Source organism: Lupinus angustifolius, chromosome LG15 (assembly GCF_001865875.1).
Source record: "Lupinus angustifolius cultivar Tanjil chromosome LG15, LupAngTanjil_v1.0, whole genome shotgun sequence".
Lineage (NCBI taxonomy): Eukaryota > Viridiplantae > Streptophyta > Magnoliopsida > Fabales > Fabaceae > Lupinus > Lupinus angustifolius.
The window spans coordinates 15,671,601-15,692,988 of NC_032023.1; the positions used below are offsets into that span (position 1 = coordinate 15,671,601).

The window sequence follows — 21,388 nt, forward strand, 5'->3', positions numbered from 1 at the left end:
ATGTATCATTTTCGTGTTATATTCATTAAAGAAAAATAATTTAGTATAAGAAATGTTACATAAAAACTCAATAAAAACAAAGATGTAAGAAGATTAATCAAATATAGAAATGAAGAAAAAAATATAAATTTGAAATCATGTAGAAGAATAATGATATATTGTGAAAAATAATATTTGGAAGTTTATAATGGTTATTAATGGAAGAGTTGCATACTAATAATTTTGGAATATGAAAAATTATGTAATGGTATCACAATTGTTCACAAACTAAACAAAACTATAAAAGTCTTGATCTTCATCACTTATATCTCTTTGGTTTTGGGTATCACAATTATTCACAAATTTTCAGTGCATAAAAATGACTTACAAGGGGAGGAGGATAAGATAATGAAAAATGGTTAGAACAAGCTTTTGAGTGGTTAAATTTGAATACTTATTTCATGTCTCTTGTAACCAAAAAATTATATACACAATATGCGACACCGACATTGGAATAAAACAAAAGAAATATAAAATATTTGGAATATGATTAGGAGTGTGCAAACATGTCTGAATTTGTCGGTTGTTTTAAATTATTATAGCAACTCTTACTTTCAATGAGATCAATACCTCAATTTTTTTTTAATATTTTAACTTGTCATTTTTAAAAACACTTTAAACTTTTATCTTATTTTCTCTTATACTCGTAGAGTATTCTACGTTCATCCTATGCAATGTAACATTATTATTATTATTTTGCTTGTTGTCCTTACAATAACTTGTTTTTATTTGGATTGTATGTATTTGTTTGCTTATAATTCTACCAACCATTTCAACCAGCTTATCTCAAACTTTTTATACACACAAATGCATCACATAACAATTAAAGTATTAAATATCATACTAAATTTTGTCAAATGCTCATTTATGAGTGACACGAAAGACCATATGCAAAACATGTGAAGAGATACGATTACTCTTAACAAAGAGTATTCTCATCATATAGTTAAAGAATGAATTATTTTAGGGTGTGATTGTCCATATCACTATAGATGGCAAAACAAGTATTGTCTGTGGGCGCGCACGCATAGCTTGCATTTTTTGCGAGCATGACATACAAATTTTGACTATTTGCCCGTTTTGTCCGTCAAATTCATGGGTATATCCATTGGGCAATGCGGGCGGTCCATAAACATAATTTAAGAAAAAATGTAAGAAAATTTTAAATAAGTTATGATATAATGTAATTTTTAATCTCTGAAAAAATTGTGATTTGTTAAATTTCATACAAAATATCAAAAAATTTGTTAACTTTTTATCTTCAACTACTTTATTTTATTTATTATATGATTTTTATTTTTTTAATTACTCAACAATTTCCGCGGACAAAATATTGAATTTTGTCCATTAAACAAATATGGTATACCCATACCCGCTTAACTTTTTGGACGATCCATTTGCCATCTCTGCATATCACTCTAGAAATTAAACATCTTTAATATTGTAGTGTTTGTGGAAATTGAGTGTGACTAAACCACTAGACTAACAACTTCTATATAATCCAAGGAAACTCTTTTGATACTGTTAGGACATTATCCTTAACCATGCCCACAGACTTTAAGTGAAAACAATGTTCATAGAGTTAAAAAGGGAAAGTGAAAAAGAACATGGCACGTGGACTCCACTTTCTGCATACAAATGCGCATTTTTTTCACTTGATTCTCTTTCCTTCTTAGTCTTACTCACACCATATTCCTTTTCTTCCTTTCTACTTCTTCATCATCTTCATATTCTCCTCTCTATAACTTTTCAACCAATCTCACAAGTTTAGTTTTTGATTCAAAAAATGCAGTCAAGTCCTTTACTTCTTGAAGAACCCATTAGGATGTCCTCCATCCTTGAGCCATCAAAGCCTGTTAAGTCCACACCTTATTTTTTCTCTCTTTTTATAACTAATGTTTGTTTTTTTACTTGTAGTACTTTCAAGCTCTTTCATTTTTATGATATATAATCCGATTACTATATCTGTGCCTTGTTTATTCATTCATGCTGCTTTTGTTTGCTAACAAACTGATGCATCGGACCGCAATTGTGATAGTGAGACTTCTCTCAAAATCTTAACATATCCGCGTCTATAGTGGTCGTGGATAAGATTTAGAACACTGATTTTGAATGTAATGAGATTTCTTTTTTTTCTTTCCATTCTTAAACTGTAAAATGGTGTTTTTGATGTCCTTGATGATCTGGGTTGGGTTCGAATTTCCTTGTCAATGTGATTTCAAGCTCTTTCAACCGTGCCTTGTCGATAATTTGACTTATGACCTTTCTTTTATGCTGCTAATTCTTCAAGTATTTGAGGAGAGTTTGCTGAAAACTTCACAAAGTGAATAACTGTTTTTTGTTTTCTCTTTGTTTAATTGTTTTCGCCTTTATTGTTGTGTATGTGGAAAAATGAAAACATTAGCCTTTTCTAGAGAATTCATGGGTCTTTTTTATTTGAAGATTTTGTTAATTTGGATTTTGATTGAAGTGGTTAAAATGCACCCTGCAGAGTTTCTTTCCAGCTATGACAAAGATTGTTGGCACGCTTGGTCCAAAGTCACGATCAGTTGAAGTCATTTCCCGTTGTCTCGAAGCTGGAATGTCTGGTATTCATGCTTAACAATTCATTGCAGTTTTGTTTTTTTTGTCACATTAACCTCACTATTTCTCCATTTTTAGCAAAGATCACTTAGATGGGGACCATTTGGTTGTTTTTGTTTCCTTATTGATAGGTTGTTACTAAACTAGAATAGCTCAGTTTATTAGAATCAACTATTTGTTCAAGACAGAATTAGAAGGCCAAGTACATATCATGAACAATTTCTGTTTTTATTCTTTTACTTCAGTTTTTTGTTAGTTTGAGTTATCTATTGATGATCTTATTCTTTGTTCTTACCATTTATTAGTGGCAAGGTTTGATTTCTCATGGGGTGATCCAGAATATCACCAAGAGACATTGGAGAATTTAAGGGCTGCTATCAAAAGTACCAAGAAACTCTGCGCGGTAAACTTCTCTTGTTTTTTGTGACTATTTATTTGTTTTCGACTTTAGCCTATTTTAGCTAGCATCCTATTTCTGTTCAATTCATGATCTAAATTCAAACATATCAAATTAATGGAGATCTTTCAAATGAATAAATACTCTTGTCATAATTTCTATCTGTCTTGTTTTTATCTTAGCTAGCATTCTATTTCAGTTCAATGCATGATCAAACATATGAAGTTAATTGAGATTTATCAAATGAGTAGTACTCTTGTCATAATTTGCGTCGACCTATGTGTGTGTTCTGCTTAAATGAGTACTCTTTTCTACTTTTAATTGTCATCAACTGATACTACTTCAGTTGACTTGTCGTATTGAATCTCAAGCCTTGTAGTGACTCTTACTCCTTACAGACATGCATATGATATAACGAATCGTAGCATATCGTCAAAAGTAACTGATTTTAATAGTTTAGCTTCATTCATATGTGAAAATAATCATATGAAGGTTAATTAATGTAAAAACGAATATGCTTCTTTTTTGTCCAACTCCAGGTTATGCTAGACACTGTTGGTCCAGAACTACAAGTTGTCAACAAAACTGAGCACCCAATTTCACTTGAAGCTGACACATTGGTCGTCTTAACTCCTGATCAAAACAAAGAAGCTACATCAAATCTCTTACCAGTAAATTTTAGTGGACTATCAAAGGTCAGTATACCTTTTGTTTTTAACTCATTTTTTGGGGGTTTGTAATATATTATGCCGAATGCGTCTTTAGAGGTTTGCCAACTTAACTGTAACCCTCCCCAGATTCCACTAGGTGGGAGTGTTGTGCACTTGGCCACTGTTTTTTTGAGTCTAAGTTAAATATCACTGGCATGTTTAGTTTTTTGACACTTATGAATCTGACTGTTGTGTTGTGGCGTGTGGCAGTCTTCAAAAGTTCATCATACTCATTAAAATGTCAATGTAGAAGTTGTGAGGAATATTGGAATTGATAGATGATTTTTCCCGGATTGATGAAATTTTGCAATGACATTCTTTTATTGATAATTCCATATTTTTCATTCCTTTGAGTAGTTCATGACCTCGAATTTCTAAATTTGCAATGCCTTCGTTTAAAATTTCTTTCTGTACCAATTGTTATTTTTGATTTCTGTATATACCCTTAATTTTGAAAAAGATTGTCATGGGCAAACTCTCCCTGTCTCCTAAAAGCTTAAGCCAATGGGTGTAGGCTTGAGTTGTGGACATGTACAGACCCATTTTTAGCATGTGTTGAAGAACGGGAATGGCAAGGATCACAGGCATGATCACATCGCCATAGAAGCTCTGATATGATATCAAGGACCAACTTTCGGCAAGTTTAAGATGTTAGGTGAAGGCTCGTGAGTGGCTTTATTACATTTCTAGCAAGGAGAATAAGTAAAATCTTGTTCTCCATTCTTTGTAGAAGATAATAGTTCAAAAATTAATAAATTTTCATCATAATTTATGGACGTCAGATTTCTTTCAACTCACAGATAAGCATAGCTAATGAATTAATTTGTAGTATTTTCGGCATTAGAAAGAGACATACTGACAACCAGTTTTGCTTTTAAAATACACTAATCATAATTTTCTATAATATAGTAATTAAGGGATTCTCACATTAACATTAGCTCTAACTTTGTCTGTATAAGATTGTTAGACCTATAAGAATTTTTATTCCTCTACAAATGTTATTCATTTTCTGTCTTTTGTTCTTCATACAGGTTTGTTATGTAAGTTTGTGGGTTTGAAAGTTACCTTTTTTTATTCCTCATATTGTACTTCAATTGTGTATATCATGTGGTTTATTCCTAATAAGGTGTAATTTAATTTTGTAGGCTGTGAAGAAGGGTGATACTATTTTTATTGGTCAATACCTGTTTACAGGAAGTGAAACAACTTCTGTATGGCTAGAGGTAATGCAATAGAGGGTGGAGTGGTTCAATCTTCAATTCTTGAGGGAATGGTTTAGATTGACTATTTTAACCATTTCCATTGCATATTTTTCCTGATAAACAGAAATGTTTATCTAAATGAATTATTCTTATTTTTTGAAGTATATATTGTTGTTATGCAGTCCTTACATTTTTGGTAAATGACCACATGGTGCATATCAATGAGAAAATATTTTCTTTAGGCACAAAATTTAAGAATGAACTACATCCATTTTCTGAGGTAGCATTCAGTATTTTGTTCTTGAAATATCAAAAGTTACTGAGATGTTACATGTACATGATATTGAAATTGATATATTCAGGTTCCAGTTTTGCATGATTCATCATTTCTAGTAGGTATTGCATGAACAAACGTTACTTAGATAATCATGCTGTACAGGACAAGATCTGTTTGGTATCCGATAATAGTTGCCACATGCCCACGGCCTTTTGCAGTTAGCTTCTGATACACATTATCAAGTTCGTCTATGTATTACTGTCACTGAATTGGTTTTATTTCACAATGCAGGTCGATGAGGTGGATGGTGAGGATGTCACTTGTGTCATAAAAAATTCTGCTACACTTCCTGGATCATTGTATACTTTAAATGTGTCTCAGATTCATATTGATCTTCCCACCCTCACTGATAAGGATAAAGAGGTACCTGAGAAATTTGTATGCATAAATTAGCGAGAATCACATCATGTGATCACAAATTTCCATTCTACTTTTGCTGCTTGTGAATGTGTGTGTCAATTTTTATTTATATTCATGCAGAGGTTATGGTGGTGGAATCAAATTATATTTTGGTAAACTTTAAACTTATTACATGTTTTTATCCTAAAAATGACTTATATTTACATTGTTATGCGAACATGGTTATTTATTTGGCAATCCAAAAGATTTGATGTGTATAAACTCTATAGTCTATACACAACAGATGTGGTAAATTATTTTATCTGCATCGGTCGTAAGACTAAAGTATCTTGGTTTCTTGTAGTTGTGTTAACCTTTTGATATTTCACTGACTAATTCAGGTGATAAGCACATGGGGTGTTCAAAACAATATAGACTTCCTTTCACTATCCTACACCCGGCACGCTGAAGATGTTCGTCATGTAAGGGATATTCCTGACGTGTTTTATCTTATTGCTTATTTATTCTTTACTTATTTTGTTTCTGTTAGATGTATTTCCCCTTTCTGATTTCACTACTACATTTCCTTAGTTCTAAAGACTCTAGATTAAATGAAACATTTTCTTTATCGTATTTTTCGTCATATCAATTAGAAAAATGCCAGCATTTTTATTTTTGCAGGCCCGCGAGTTTCTCTCTAAGTTAGGCGACCTCAAACAGACACAGATTTTTGCAAAGATTGAAAATACAGAGGTGAGAAGCTTCAAGATCCTTCAAATTCTATACTTTCCGTGCCTATAACAATCAAAAACAGTAGTTCAACATCCTTTAATGTATTTCTTGATTGTGATTTTGAAATACATTTTGCAAATTTTCATAGGGGTTGACACATTTTGATGAGATATTGAGAGAAGCTGACGGTATCATCCTATCTCGTGGAAATTTGGGGATAGATCTTCCACCAGAGAAGGTTAGCTTTACTTACTAAACAAAATATCAAATGTGACATATTCCTATCTCGTAGTTGTTATGATATGTTTCCGTCTGTTTAGTTGTATTTTTAGCATCATGGTTTGTGTGCCTGCATATGGCTTTTGTAGCAGTTTTTAATCTATAATATAAAAATCACAAGAATCTTTCATATGCCCGTATGGATTTGACAGGTGTTTTTATTCCAAAAAGCTGCTATTTACAAGTGTAACATGGCTGGAAAGCCAGCTGTTGTTACACGTGTTGTGGACACTATGACCGACAATCTAAGACCCACTCGTGCTGAAGCAACTGATGTCGCCAATGCAGTGCTGGATGGTAACTTTTAGTTCCTGACTTACGTTCTGTTTTATTGTATTTGGCAGGTATTGTTTTATTTTCTCTGGTGAAACTCTTCATATCTAAATGTTTTCTCCTTTTCCTTGGTTTAGGCAGTGATGCAATTGTTCTCGGGGCAGAGACCCTGCGAGGATTATACCCCGTTGAGACTATTTCCATTGTTGGGAAAATTTGTGCTGAGGTAGGTTTGTGCCTTAGTTATAAACGACATTCCTATCACAATTCTAACTCTTAATCAGTTTCTCTTTGTAGGCTGAGAAAGTTTATAATCAAGATCTGTATTTCAAGAAGGCTGTTAAATATGCGGGAGAGCCAATGAGTCATTTGGAATCAATAGCTTCCTCTGCTGTACGATTCTCTTTCGCACTACTCATTTTTAGCATTGTTTTTTCACCTTCAATTCAAATTCTTAAAGGAATGTGTCAAGAAAAGAATATAACTGGAAATAAATGTGTTGAAACATGCAGGTTCGAGCAGCTGTCAAGGTTAAGGCCTCTGTCATTATTTGCTTCACTTCATCTGGAAGGGCTGCAAGGTTTGAATTCCATCCCTTTCTTATCACTTTCCTTTATTAAAAGATTTTTCTCAGTTTCAGGTCATGGATGCAAATGCTTATGCATTTCTTGTTTATTAATATTAGATTAATTACCATGTGGATACTTTGGCAATTCTTGTTGAGTTAACTTATTGACAATTTGCATGCCATTGTGTTGCAACTTTGCTATCTTGCTAACAAATCATGTGCAGGTTGATTGCAAAGTACCGACCGACCATGCCAGTGATATCTGTTGTCATTCCTCAACTGAAGACAAATCAACTCCGATGGACATTCACCGGTGCTTTTGAGGTATTTAATGAATACTAGAGGTTTAAATTGAATGTTTGTCTGTACTCTTGTCTTAACTTTGCATTATAAAATTAAGCAAAGAAACTAATCAGTTCTTTCTGTTTCCTTCTATAATCCCTTTGGCAGGCAAGGCAATCACTTATAGTGAGAGGTCTTTTCCCTAATCTGGCTGATCCAAGACATCCAGTAAGATTCTCTTTTTATGTCATTTGATATAAGAATGTAAATTAGGGAATGAGAACCAATGAATGATCTCAAAACCATGAAATTATAATGCACATATTCAATGTCTAAAATATTAAAACATAATGTATCTTATATAATGGAAATCAAGTAAAACCTCCTACTAGGAAGCTTAACTCATGACTCAAGAAATACAGGTTCAAACTAGGAAATAAAATACAAAAAGGGAGACAACATGGTATATGAGACTCCCACCTAGTGGGGTCCGGGAGAGTAAAAGTATGCAGTGTTACTCCTCGCAAACAGAGAGATTATTTCCAAGATTTGAACTCATGACCTCTCCGGAGTAAAATAGTAATCCAACTAAAATAATATTCCATGGTCCACAAAACTAGACTTTTTTAAATTTCCAAATTACTAATACTACACAATAAATTTCAATTAACATTAAAACTCCTAATTCCGAAATTGAAACATGATATGAAATCAATTTCCTTTTGCATTATATCTCAGTTCATTATGTTTTAAGCTACCATTCTTCCTGCCTTTGGCATTATATTTTTATCACAAAAGCTCCTAGGATTATTCTGATGTAGGACTCTTATTCAAGTAAAACAGTTTGAATAATAATCCTTTATGCTGTTGTACCTTGTTGTTAACTAGTAAGTTTGTTTCATGGGTGCAGGCTGAGTCTACAAGTGCAACAAATGAATCAATTTTGAAGGTTGCTTTAGACCATGGCAAGGCTTTTGGTATCATAAAGTCACATGACAGAGTTGTTGTTTGCCAGAAAGTTGGTGACTCCTCAGTTGTCAAGATTATAGAGCTTGAAGAATAGACTTTGCATAATTTTCAAGGTTGCATGCATAATAAGATTAATTTTGTACCTTTCATTTTAACAGCTTCAGTTGCATGTAATAGTAATAATATAACAACAACACATGAGAGGTATATATATTAACAATGTAGCTACAATCATTTTGATGATTGAGACATGTAATCTGAATTCTGTTGGTTGAGTGAACAATCAAACTTTGCACCTTCTCTAATCATTTTATGAACAATGAGAAATAGTTATTTTGCTGAATTTTGGTTCATGTTGATTTTGATTGTTCCAGGGAGAACCTTGGAAATTGTACACTGTTGAAGACTATGGGTTTTTCTCTTGTAAAATCCAAACAGAAAATGCATTATCCATCTATTTCTTAGGTGGATTTTGCTTTCAATCTCTAAAAAAATTGTTTTGTATCCTGGAAATATGGAAAGTATCATGCTAATTGGTGCCCTAAAGGCACGTGGTTAAAAAATCAACAAATAAAAAACAATACATTGGAAATCACCACTATCAAACTTGTAATGTATTTGAATATACCATTTTGTAATGTAAGATTTCTACCTTGAGTTCTTTAACTAATACTCCTAGAGTATTAGTTAGCATTCCCCATATGAAGGATCACGCTAAAAATGGCCCTCGACACACTAGTTAAGGAAAACAAAAACAATACATTAAAAATCGTAGTTTTGAACTCTTAGGACCAGTTTGATTGAATAAGATACCATACAGTTTTTTTATATGACCTTGTATAAGATAGATAATAATTTTTTTCAAAAAATTACCCTTGCCATCAACCAAACACTGCATATTTGCTTTAAAGAATCTGGTGAAGTGAAAACACTTAATAAGAGGGAGTGGAAGTTGTGTCACCAAAACAATAGTCAAAGTTGGAGGTGGAAAAAGATCAAAGTTATTGTGGAGTTCCTCTTTGGTGTTGCTTGATCCCCCTTTTTGGTGAGGACTGAGGAGTCAGAAGTGTACAACAATGGTAACGTGCACAAATGTGACCATGGTGAAGATATGTTTGGTGGCTCAGGTAGCAGCAGTAGATGATTGTAACGAGTGGTGCCACCGTGGTGGCAAGGTTGGATGAGGAGGTGTTGGTGAGATTGGAGTGGTGGGAGATGGGAGGTTTCTCGGGTAGTATAGATGGAGCTCCTTTGGGTAGATATTTAATCTTGAAACATTATTTAACATGTTTCTTGCAACATTCAGGTCAGCTAGGGCGAAGGGATGAAGCCTTATGCCCCAAGAGTGACCTCTACAAGGGAACATGTGTATCATGCCTTACAAATGGGGATGAAGCGATAATATGTGTGAGTCACTACTCAGCAACTCTGGTACCTAAGTGAGTTAGAACAACTTCAGCCAGCTAGAACAAATTGAGCAACTTAGTAGCTTTCATTTTTGCAGTTTCTGTTGCATGCGACAACAATGGAACAACACATAAAATGTATATTGTTAAGGTAGTTCCAATCATTTTTGGAGATCGAGACATGTAATCCGAACTCTTCAGGTTGTCGAGTGAACTAAAATGGCTTTGCGCCTTCTCTGGTCATTTTATGAACAATAGGAAAGAACCACTTTATTGAATTGATTCACATTGGTTTTATGGTTTAAGAGGAAAAGGTGGTTTCAGGATTCTGCTCTAGTGAAATCCAAACCAAAATTGCACTATTCATTTCATTTCTTATTAGAAGGAAAACGAATAATACCCATTGTTATTCCTACTGTGACTTATATATGCATACTCTGCTGTTTGTGACACCAGGCAGAAGACACAGAGAAGCTAACAAGTGCAATATTCTTACACAGGATAAACACTGCACAATGACTACATGTCAAAGTAAACACCTAATTTTTATCAGAGAAGCAAATATTAACTGCATTTTTCCTATAAAATACTAACCGCATTAGTAAAAGCCAAATTGGCTGAACCTCTAACTTTGCTAGAATAGTCAGATGGCCTCAGCAAAACGTAAATCTGCGGGGCCAGGACCTAAGATCCCTTTTTGTTCGCTTATCTTGCCCAGCCCAGCGAGAGAAAGAGGATCTATATATCCGTTTATTTCATCATCTTGCCAGCTGATTCCCTGTTAAAAGAAATACCAAAGATAGTAAATACATGGATCTAAAAAAGGGTGCAAAACAATGTTTTTTATTATAAAATGAATAAAAAGCATTGTTTTAGCAAATCAAATGAGATGAAGTGGAGGGATCATAAGATGTAAGGAAGTGGAGCTGATTCCACCATAAACCTTTCCCTGTTTGAAACTCATTCTTAACTTAAGTTTGAAGACTATGCCATCAGAAGATGCTGCTAGATGGAAGGATCTCATCAACGTCCATGAATGATAAATCATAAAACAAATCAAACTAATAAGTGGAAAATTTGGGTGCTATAATATAGCTTTGTATCGACTAAATTCACAAGTTGAGGATTGTTAAGGTTCCATCTCAAAACCAATTGGCAATGAGAGGAGTAACTCAATAAGTATTTAAACCATGTCCAAGAGAATTTAGTAAGCAATGTGAGACCTAATTCCCAACACGCTCATCAACAAAAGCCTGTCAGAAGAATAAATAGCAGTTTTTGGCCCATGACAACTCTGACGCTGATACCAGCTTGAAAGGGATGAATTAAATATCTGAATTGCTTCGGTGATTTGTATGCACTAAGCCTTTTCTAATTATAGTAGAAGAGTCTATATAATTGTTGGGTTCATTCAAGTGTGAAGTCTCACATTGGATATGCGGGGAGAAATGAAAGAGTTTATAAGGAAAGGCCCATGAAACTAATGCCTTAAGGTTTTGGTTCAAGACGTACCCATGTAACAATGGAACTCCCCGGTGGTTGGAGGCTCCCCGGTCGCAGTCTGGTCCAACAAGTGGTATCAGGGCCGATGATTCGGCTGGGACATGGTGAACTCAAGGGGAGCGGACCGAAAAGTGTGTGGTATCCACACTTGAGGGGGAGATTGTTGGGTTTATTCAAGTGTGAAGTCCCACATTGGATATGCGGGGAGGAATAAAAGAGTTTATAAGAAGGAAAGGCCCATGGAACTAATGCCTTAAGGTTTTGGTTAAGACGTGGTGTCTTGTGACTCTTCACTCTTCCCATACCCATGTAACAATGGAACTCCCCGGTGGTTGGAGGCTCCCCGGTCGCAGTTTGGTCCAACAATAATAAAATCAGATAGATAAATACATGATATGATTTAATAATCGTATATGTAATCCTAATCGGATATAGAATCTTCTAATTATATCAACAATCTTCTATTTGCATCAATAATCTCAAGACAGATAAGCAGTTTCAAACCATTGACATCTACCACAAGGTAAATCACCACTTCCCAAGCCCCCAATTAACTGATACTACGATAGAGGTCAACCCCCAGCTAAAATCCCTAAGAAAAAGATAATTGGTACATCCTTGTCTGTCTAAACTAGTTTAGAGTGGGAAATTTCTTTCAAAAGTGATACATGAAGAAAAAATAGCCTATAATAATTACCTCTTCATAATTATAACTTGCATCTATCATCCTGTATCTTGGAGTTGTAATTGGGGGTGCGATATCTGGGTTAGGTTTTTGAAATATAAATGTTGTATAGAGACCTGCATTGGGGTGGACCCAGTAACCCTATAAATAATAGGTGAAAGTGAAACCAAGAAACTGATGGGCTATTAATAACATGGTAAAAAGGAAAGGGTTAATGCATCACCTAGCGCATCATATGATCGAGGAAGAAGTCTCCCCCTAGGATCCAAAAGATTTGGAGCATAGTTCATTACCAAGCCTGCTAACTGTGATCTTTGAGCAACAACCACAAAAGACAAATTGAATAAAATAGTCTTGCAAAGTCCAAAATGCTAAAGCAAAACATTATAATTGAAGGAAAAGGATCATTATCATTGTCCTCCAGAGAAGGCAAAACTAACCTGTTGTCTTCATAAAAATCAGTTAAGTTTTGAATCTCCACATACTCAAGGCCTGCTTCTCTGGCCAACCTGTGTTTCATCAAGCATAAGTCATATCAGATTCTTTGAAAGTCAAAATTTAAGCTATGAACCTAACATGTGTGGAATTTAAATTGAAGTTACAAAGCAATTGCATTTCCTTCCAAAGCTTAAATTTTACATTCCACATGGAACAAAGGCAGTTTCAGCATGACAGGATTTTGTTTATGTGTGGAACATAAACAAAGAAGATTTAAAGATTGGCAACCACACTTTTCGTTTTGGAATAAGATCTGTTCAATATCATCAGAATCAACATGACACATTGGCACCACCAACCAAATCAACAGCTTACAGTTGTCAATCTTGGGTTATGAAGTAAGAAAAGACCTGATGAGGCTTGGGAAATGAACCAAGCATTGGGTTTCAGAAGACGCATCATTAGCAAACTTCAGCTGGTATTTCTTTCCAAAGAATGGAAACCTGGAAATATCAAACAGATTCAAATGGAAAAACAATTGTAATTAAAACAATCAAAGAGAAAAATAAGCAACATGCAGTTGATCAATTGTGGAGATCTATACTTTTCTTCTTCAACTTCAAAAGTAATCATGTAATTCTCTGTCCGGATGCAGTTGGGGACAATGTTTGGCTTCATGCTGCTACTTTTGTTGTGATAGGCTTCAACATTCTTCTGATACTTGGCCCTACATGGCTACAATTTTAACATAATCTGTATCTTTGTGTACAAAGTTGTCATGCAGATGTTGATTTGATGCTCAGAAAGACAGCAACGAAGACAAGCTAATAACAGCCCAAGTTCAAAAGTATTGTGATGGATGAAATCCATATATAGAAAATAGATAGAAAAAAACTGCAAGCAGAAGCACCAAAATTATTGAATCAAAATAAGACCATCCAATACATAAACCTGGACTTTTTATGTAGATTTCATCTGAAACCGCTAGACAATTCTTTGCCTTTTCTTTTTTCTCTTCTATTGGACATAGTTTAATTAAAAGATGTAGCTCGTGACTCACACCTAAGAAGGACTACACGAAATGTCACTGGTAAAATGAGGTGTTCTAATACAGCATCATCTACCCCAATTCCAGTGGAAAATGGGTAGCAAATGCATCATTATCCAATTTAATTTCAAGTTTAAGAGATGAAACTGAATAAGAGGGACAATGTAAATGTACACCTTTTAGATGGCGCAGAGACTGCTTCCAGAACAACACAAGCATTCTGTGCTTGCAGTAAATCTCAGAGCACATAAATTGGGGAAGATTTCTTAGTTTTTTTAGTTTGAACTTTGAAGCATAACTACATGATAACATGAAAATGATTCATTCAAACTTGATTGTATAATGGCAAGTTTTGTTCAACATAAGTTGCATCAAATGTGTAAACCTTAATCAAATTCCCCAAAGTTAATTTGGACACATAATCTTCTTCCACGATTCGACCCATGGACTAAATAAAAAACATAAGAGCACATGCAACAAAATCTATGAAGAACAGGGATCTGACAATTAAGCCTCATACCATATGGTAGATGAGTCAGGAGTAATACCAACAAAATAACCCCCTGGCTTCAGCAGAGATGACACATTATGTAGCAGCCTTTGTGCTTTCTCTTCGGTTTCAAAGCACAGCTGCATCAGAGGAGGATCAGCAGGCAAATCTTAGTGGATAAATTAAAAAAATAACTGTTAGAAGAGATAGCAACTATAAACATAGCAAGAACAAAATAGTATGTATCAATAGGACCAGAGAAGAGGTGTCTCGGCACAATGATAAAGTTGTTTATCTTGTGACTTGGAGATCATGAATTGAAATCCTAGAAATGGCTTCTTTGCTTAGGATAAGACTACATACATCTACCCTCTACAAACCTCATTAGGTGGGAGCCTCGTGTACCACCAACACTGGGCCACCCAGTGGGGTCTAAGGAGGGTAGATGTACGCAGCCTTACACAAACTTACTCTCTCAAACATATCGGTTGTTTTTAGGATTTGAAACCACGACATGACCTCCGACTCATAAGGCAAACAACCTTACCGTTGTAAGAAGAAAAATTACTCGTTGAATTTTTGCTTCATAAAAAATGTCCAATCAAATTCCCTTTCTTAAATTTCAATTGTGTCTCAAAACTGAAGGAAATGTCAGACAAAAAAAGATATCTTCCAATAAATAAACAAACATCAACTACAACTTCACGTAAATAGGCAAAAAAACATGCAATGCTTAAAAAACATGATTTAAAAGCGAAAGAGAAACCTGCAAATGGTGCAAGCAACAAACACAATCAGCAGTATTAAGCTTCTCCTTCAAATGCAATTCAATATTCTCCTGTGAAAAACAAAACACAAAAAAATTGAAGAAAAAAAACAATAAACAATAATTCTAATCACTCCTATTCAACAAAAAAAAATAGGAATATGACCATGCAAGGATCAAGGTCAAAGAAGTCAGCAGTGTAAGATTTGCGAAGAATCTCCTCCCAGGCTTGCCGGAGTTGGTGAATAGAAGAGGAATGAGAATCGATTCCGATATAATGACCTATTTTGGCGTCAAACCACTTATCGGAATCAGTGCCTCCGCCGCAATATAAGTCGCAGACGGTGGCGTAAGGATGAGAGAAAATATTGATTAGAGCCATCGTGGCAAAATCGTAGACACGAGGTTGCTTAAGGCTTCCCGTTTGACTCATCGTCCTGTTGGCGTCAATATGTGTATACCAAACTACAAACTGTCACTTTTTCTTCAGCTTCGGCTTAACCCTTTCCTTAATCAGACTTTCGTCCCATCATTTTTTATTTATTATTACTGTGGGATTAAATTGAAGGACCATAATTCATTAAGTGCTTAATTGATGATATATAAGTAATCATTTTTTATTTTTTTAAAAATATACTTATTTCATGATATAAAAGTTTTTTTATATCAATAAGTCATTCTTTTGAGTTGAGATCCTTTTCAAATTTCAAGACTAGAAAATCTAGTTCGGAGTCTCTAATACTGGAGATGATTCTAATATTAAGAGTTAAAATATGTTAGATTTTGTCTTAAACATGTCGAACATATATAACATATAAGAACTTAGGTCTGACCTATTAGCTATGAAGCACAGATACGGATACGTGTATTGGATACGATACGTATCCGATACATCGACACACATTTTTTATAAAATGTAGGATACGATACGTTCAGATATACGTGTATAAATTAATAAAAAAATATGATAAAATTACAAGTGTAAATCAAAATATTCAAAGTAAAAAATATAATGGAAATTGAAAATCATTGTCCTCCAAAATTCAAAGTACAAAAACTAGAAAATATAGTAGAATTATTCATAAAATTGCTTATTGTCTAACCCTAGAGACAGAAATGGTATCAATTTCATCTCCTCCGTGACCATCATCTGTAAAGAGGACAACTTCTATTTCTGGTTCATCTAGAGATAGTGTGGCCACTTGAAGAGTTCCAGCACTATTAAAGTCTTCACACGCATCTCCAGCAATTTCCCACATCTTAGTGTCCTTTTTCCGTTTGCTCTTCACAACATACCTATGGCGGTAGAGGCAGTAACACTAAGCACCTGTCGGCGACGTTATGGATCGGAAAATACCAGCTATTCAAGGGTCAATGTGGTGTGATGGTAAGTTGGTATGATGTGAAAGTGAGTGTTTATTGAAAACAAATCTATCTTATCATAAAAATGAATCTATATATCTTATATTTTATTGAAAACGAATCTATATATCCTATATTTTATTGAAAACGAATCTGATACGTGTCTTGATATTTATTTTTATTTTTTTTATTTTTGGATACTCTATGGACACGTATCCTTCGCGAATCTAAGCGTATCCGTGTCGGATACCGACACACGAGGGTATTTGGCGAATTCGTGCTTCATAGCCTAGTAGTATGTTTAAAAAAATTGAAAACCTATGTTTAGCTTGTTTAAAAGTCTGATTTGGAATATTAATATGTGTAGAGACTTATTATACTCTATAATCTTGAAATATGACATCATATCTATATTTAAATAGGCTAATAGGTGTACTATTAACTAGACTTTTCTAATCCTAACAATTAAATCATATTTTTGTATATATTTTTATATTAAAATTATGTATGTAATAACATTATTTATATTAAAATTATATAATATCAACATTATTACATAATATAATAGATCGGTCTATTAGACTTAATTGACCTTTTGGATAACTTAAACTTGACTTATTAAACTAAATATGTTTTTCAAAAGTATGAGTCTTACCTATTCATAACGGTAAGACCTAGTCTGTTATGAGCTAGGTAATAGGGGTCCTCATAGGTAGTTTAACCTATTTTCGCCCCTACTTAGGATCCTCTCTACCCTCACTTATTACTTTCAATGGCAATTCGGGCTATGTCATTGGGTTTCCTTGCATTTATTTGGCAGACAAAGCATGATAAACCTTTCCATTACCCTAAAATGTTCACTTCGCCCATGAGCCTTTCTAACAAGTAGGCCAGCTTACTCGCGTATATTATAATATTAATTATCAAATGTTATGTTTTGATTTTGTATCATATTTAAAAAGAAGATAAAAAGATGTATGCATCGATAATAAAGTTTTTTATATTGTCATCATGTCATATATCATTCATTTTTAATCATTATTTACTATTAAATAAATGTAGTACAAATGAATGATGTATGATATATCGAGTGTTGTATATTTATACACTCTCAATACATAAATATTAGATTCTACAAAATATAATGTTAAATTGTTTGAAATACCACATTATTATTATTATTATTATTATGTATAATTTTAAAGCAATAATACATAACATTATTTATGTACTTGTTATTGTTTTCTAATTTTTTTATTTGTGTAACGGACAACCCAGAGACCCATTCTCTCTATTAGGGTGTAAAATGAACAAATACATTTTTACATTGTCAGTATACATATTTTACACTCTTTTCATAAATGGACATGTCAAAATATATATATATATATATATATATATTATTTTAGGTAAATATTATACGAACACGAATAAGAGGTCTAAATTGCCAATAATAATCATTACAAACATAACAAATTATGAGAGCAGGCGAATAAGCCTGAAACGGATCTAAAGTGGACATGTGAGTCTGTGACCCAAAGCGGTCCAGCCCGATACGGTGACGCAACCGTTTCCACAGGTGTAGACATAAGTAAGGTTGGCATATGTATAAATATAATTTGTGACAGGCAAACAAACTCTCAATTTCTCCTAATGGTTTGTTCACTCGTAAAAGTAGCAATTTAGCAAAGTCCCAAATTTTATATCCAAGGACAATGATGGGACCAGATGAAATTGAAAGCGAAGAAAGCTTAGTGGAATTAGCGCTCCGTGTTCTCAACACCGCCGATCCGTTCGAGAAGTCCCGACTCGGCGACTCAGTCGCAACTCGGTGGCTCAATGGGGTCATTACTCATCCCTACCACCCTGACCACCACCTTGTCATCCCTGACCGCCCCGCAAGGCTCTCCAACGTATATATTCGTTTATTCTTGTTTATTTTCAATTGGGGTGCCATGTGTTTGATGAAATGTCTCAGTGACATGTACAAGTTTGTTTCTTTGTTTTTTTATGAGTGAAATGCATGCAGGTGAAGTTGGTGGCGCCGGGTTTGATGCCGAAGCTGGGGAAAGCAGGAAGCTTGCAGAGCAGGATAGCCATTGTGCATAGCCTTGCTCATACTGAAAGCTGGGCCATTGATTTATCTTGGGTATTCATTCATCCCTCTTTCAATGAAAAAGCTATTACACCTATTTCAATGAAAAAGCTATTACACCTATTTCAATGAAAAAGCTAGACACACCTCACTTATGTAAGCATATGTAGCAGGATCAGAGATTCCGAGTGAACATGTATAGAAAATGAGATAATGGCAAATGTAAAGTGGTGAAAACATTCAGTTGTAGAAAATGGTAAAAACTGTGTAGATGTGAGTAGAATTGTATGTGGCTGTAGTTACTCCATTTTAATAGTTCAGAATCTTCTCATAGAAGAATGTCCTCAATGTGCATGCTTTTGCATGTACTGTTTTTTTTGGAACCTCTAACAATCATGTGGAATAGATATGAAACATTCATTACATTGTGAAAGGTCATCATTATATGAAATACTAGTAAAATTATGTTATGGAAATTAAGAGTTGTAGCTTGTAAGACAATATGTGGATTGCTAATTATAGGCTTTAACTTCCCTTTTAGTGCCATGTTTTTCATTTTTTGGACTTCCTTGCTATGCATTTGCCATTGTGTATTTGGAAGACAATTAGTTTTCCTCATCCAGTTCATAATGCTGCTACAAATATTTATTATAAATATTTATGTACAAAATACATCCTTGCAGGATATAATAGCTCGTTTTGGTAAGCAAGAGGCAATGCCTAGAGAATTCTTTACAGATTTTGTGAAGGTTGCACAGGATGAAGGGCGACACTTCACTCTTCTTGCTGCACGGCTTGAGGATCTTGGTTCTTATTATGGAGCATTACCGGCTCATGATGGCCTCTGGGATTCTGCCACTGCTACTTCCAAGGAATTGCTATCACGATTAGCAGTTGAACATTGTGTCCATGAGGTGTGTCTTACATTGCTGTTCTTTTGTGATTTATGTTTATGATGAATTGAAGCATTTAGCCTCATTAGATGCTTGGACCAGTTTGTGGAATTAACAAGATTGCTTATTAATACTGGATTTAATTTTTTTAGGGAGGAGGATTGGCATTCAATCCTTGGGATATTTTTTTTTTATCTTTCAGAAGCTCTAAGAGTTTAGTATTATTATTATTCTGTCAATGAACATGATTTATGATAAAATATCATGACGCCGTTCGTTCCATGTAACCAACTCCAACAGTGGGATTCAAGCTTGGTTGTTGTTGTATTGTTCTTACTATTGTTGTTTTGAAATGACATTGTAGCGTCTCAAGTAATTTTCTTAATACTCGAAGTGGGATGTCAGTTTGTCTTCTCCTGTGAACTTCTATCTAGTGTTGGTGAAATGCTCTTATGGAGAACAAAACAGGAAAGTTTTTGAAACCAAGTGGTAATTAAATGTTTTATGAGAGAAGACCTACATCAACTTTTAGTAAGATGTATCTCCTTTGATTAAAGCTTCGAAATGAATTAAACTGCAAGAAAATATTTTCCATCTGATATCTGTCTTATTAGATCCTCCTTCCCCTAAAGTTTTATCTAAAAAAGGACTGAATGCTTATTGTATCTTTTAGATCTATTTGGGGAGGGATTTACTAACCATCACCCTTGATCTAAAATTGCATGAGCAGTTGCAATATACCCAAAAGAAAAGAATTAGTCCCATTAGGCTTACGGTATTTCTTGGTTTTGCTGCTGTGCTAATTCTGAACAATATTTGATTGTTATGGTCTCCCTCTATGTCATGATTCTGCTTCACACAAAAAATGAGTTCCTGAATCTAAAATGTAAAACCTGGTTGATTATGAACACAGGCTAGAGGACTTGATGTTCTGCCTACAACAATATCACGTTTCCGCAATGGTGGTGATAACACTACAGCAGATTTACTAGAAAGAGTAGTTTACCCTGAGGAAATTACACATTGTGCTGCTGGCGTGAAGTGGTTCAAGTATCTGTGCCAGAGGTCTAGGAAACCAGTGTCAGATCAAGAAGAGCAAGAAATTTGTGCAGTAGAAAGTGGAACTACAACTGAGGACGATGAAGTGATCTCAAAGTTCCATGCAATAGTCAGGACATATTTCAGAGGACCTTTAAAACCACCTTTTAATGAGGAAGCAAGAAAATCTGCTGGATTTGGTCCTGAGTGGTATGAACCGCTTGCTATTAAGATTCCAATCCATTCTGGGTAGTAGTTTCTTGTTTATCTTTTAGCATTTGGGCAGCTGTAACAGAATATCATTTATTGGCTTTTGATATTTAAATATTTTAATTTTAAATTATATTTCAAAGTACCAATGTTTTATCTGGGGCAAAAGGATAGTTAAAATATGAGTTGAGCTCTTCTATTATACATTTTGCTTTATGTGCATCAATCTAGACCATTGAATATGATGAATGGTTGGGGTTATTATACTCAATGGATAATCATCATTAGAATTTGGTCTAGACTCATGCACATCAGACTCTAAAGTGCAAACCGCACAATAGATGAGTTTTGCCCAGGATCCAAACAAATGCAAAGCTAGATCTAAATATCATTTCATGTTTAATAGCATATATTTGGAAGACAGCAATTACAATCCTATTTCAACATTGAGTTATATAAGTTTGTCTAATCCTTGGATTATTTCAGAATCTATGGTGAGTTGTTTAGCAGCCATATCCCAACCCACACCAACAGAAGCATAAGAGTTAGTAGGTACTGATGATTGATAATCTCTCTGCATCTCCCTCCAACATTTTAAGCAGAATTTGCATTGATGGTTGATCCACAGCATGGCATTGGATGCAAAAAGAAGTTCCACAATAGCTAGCTTCTTTGCAATTCTTGCATCCCCTTCATCGTCATCATGAATTCTTGTTGCCTTACTCTCTTCCAAGGGATTATAAA

The 21,388-nt window shown here is 34.4% G+C and overlaps 3 protein-coding genes across 6 annotated transcripts; 2 read left to right on the plus strand and 1 right to left on the minus strand.

Annotated features, from left to right (window-relative positions):
* On the plus strand, positions 1,702-9,053 carry LOC109328307 (pyruvate kinase 1, cytosolic-like). Its single transcript, XM_019561717.1, has 16 exons — positions 1,702-1,894; positions 2,531-2,627; positions 2,928-3,025; positions 3,559-3,714; positions 4,875-4,952; positions 5,500-5,631; positions 6,009-6,089; positions 6,289-6,360; positions 6,488-6,577; positions 6,771-6,915; positions 7,029-7,117; positions 7,189-7,284; positions 7,404-7,471; positions 7,684-7,783; positions 7,910-7,969; positions 8,652-9,053. Exons 1-16 carry the CDS (start codon positions 1,826-1,828, stop codon positions 8,802-8,804), a joined length of 1,584 nt encoding a protein of 527 aa, XP_019417262.1. The 5' UTR covers positions 1,702-1,825; the 3' UTR covers positions 8,805-9,053.
* Positions 10,236-15,587, minus strand: LOC109328308 (mRNA cap guanine-N7 methyltransferase 2). Of its 4 annotated transcripts, XR_002105420.1 has the most exons (11): positions 15,213-15,587; positions 15,047-15,118; positions 14,311-14,420; positions 13,347-13,469; positions 13,153-13,245; positions 12,745-12,813; positions 12,528-12,616; positions 12,317-12,420; positions 10,711-10,894; positions 10,539-10,624; positions 10,236-10,384 (listed from the first exon to the last, which is right to left on the minus strand). XR_002105420.1 is itself a non-coding variant. In XM_019561718.1 (10 exons), exons 2-10 carry the CDS (start codon positions 15,477-15,479, stop codon positions 10,760-10,762), a joined length of 1,062 nt encoding a protein of 353 aa, XP_019417263.1. In that variant the 5' UTR covers positions 15,480-15,483; positions 15,526-15,565; the 3' UTR covers positions 10,489-10,759. The 4 variants fall into 4 exon arrangements, 2 of the variants coding, with proteins under 2 accessions (XP_019417263.1, XP_019417264.1); XR_002105419.1 differs by having other exon boundaries at positions 10,365-10,384; positions 10,539-10,894; positions 15,213-15,586; XM_019561718.1 differs by lacking the exon at positions 10,236-10,384 and having other exon boundaries at positions 10,489-10,894; positions 15,213-15,483; positions 15,526-15,565.
* LOC109328633 (uncharacterized protein HI_0077) lies at positions 18,045-20,822 on the plus strand. Its single transcript, XM_019562190.1, has 4 exons — positions 18,045-18,321; positions 18,438-18,557; positions 19,187-19,417; positions 20,310-20,822. The coding sequence occupies exons 1-4, from the start codon at positions 18,124-18,126 to the stop codon at positions 20,685-20,687; spliced, it is 927 nt and encodes a 308-aa protein (XP_019417735.1). The 5' UTR covers positions 18,045-18,123; the 3' UTR covers positions 20,688-20,822.

Excerpts from the sequence above, each read along its gene's own strand:
- LOC109328308 (XM_019561718.1), bottom strand. The coding sequence starts at position 15,479 with ATGAGTCAAACGGGAAGCCTTAAGCAACCTCGTGTCTACGATTTTGCC. Across the intron at positions 12,617-12,744 it reads GATTTTTATGAAGACAACAG|ATCACAGTTAGCAGGCTTGG; the intron begins GTTAGTTTTGCC and ends TGTTGCTCAAAG. Across the intron at positions 10,895-12,316 it reads CAAGTTATAATTATGAAGAG|GGAATCAGCTGGCAAGATGA; the intron begins GTAATTATTATA and ends TTCTTTTAACAG.
- LOC109328633 (XM_019562190.1), top strand. The coding sequence starts at position 18,124 with ATGATGGGACCAGATGAAATTGAAAGCGAAGAAAGCTTAGTGGAATTA. Across the intron at positions 18,322-18,437 it reads GCCCCGCAAGGCTCTCCAAC|GTGAAGTTGGTGGCGCCGGG; the intron begins GTATATATTCGT and ends AAATGCATGCAG. Across the intron at positions 19,418-20,309 it reads TTGAACATTGTGTCCATGAG|GCTAGAGGACTTGATGTTCT; the intron begins GTGTGTCTTACA and ends TTATGAACACAG.
- LOC109328307 (XM_019561717.1), top strand. The coding sequence starts at position 1,826 with ATGCAGTCAAGTCCTTTACTTCTTGAAGAACCCATTAGGATGTCCTCC. Across the intron at positions 1,895-2,530 it reads TCCTTGAGCCATCAAAGCCT|AGTTTCTTTCCAGCTATGAC; the intron begins GTTAAGTCCACA and ends TGCACCCTGCAG. Across the intron at positions 6,361-6,487 it reads CAAAGATTGAAAATACAGAG|GGGTTGACACATTTTGATGA; the intron begins GTGAGAAGCTTC and ends AAATTTTCATAG.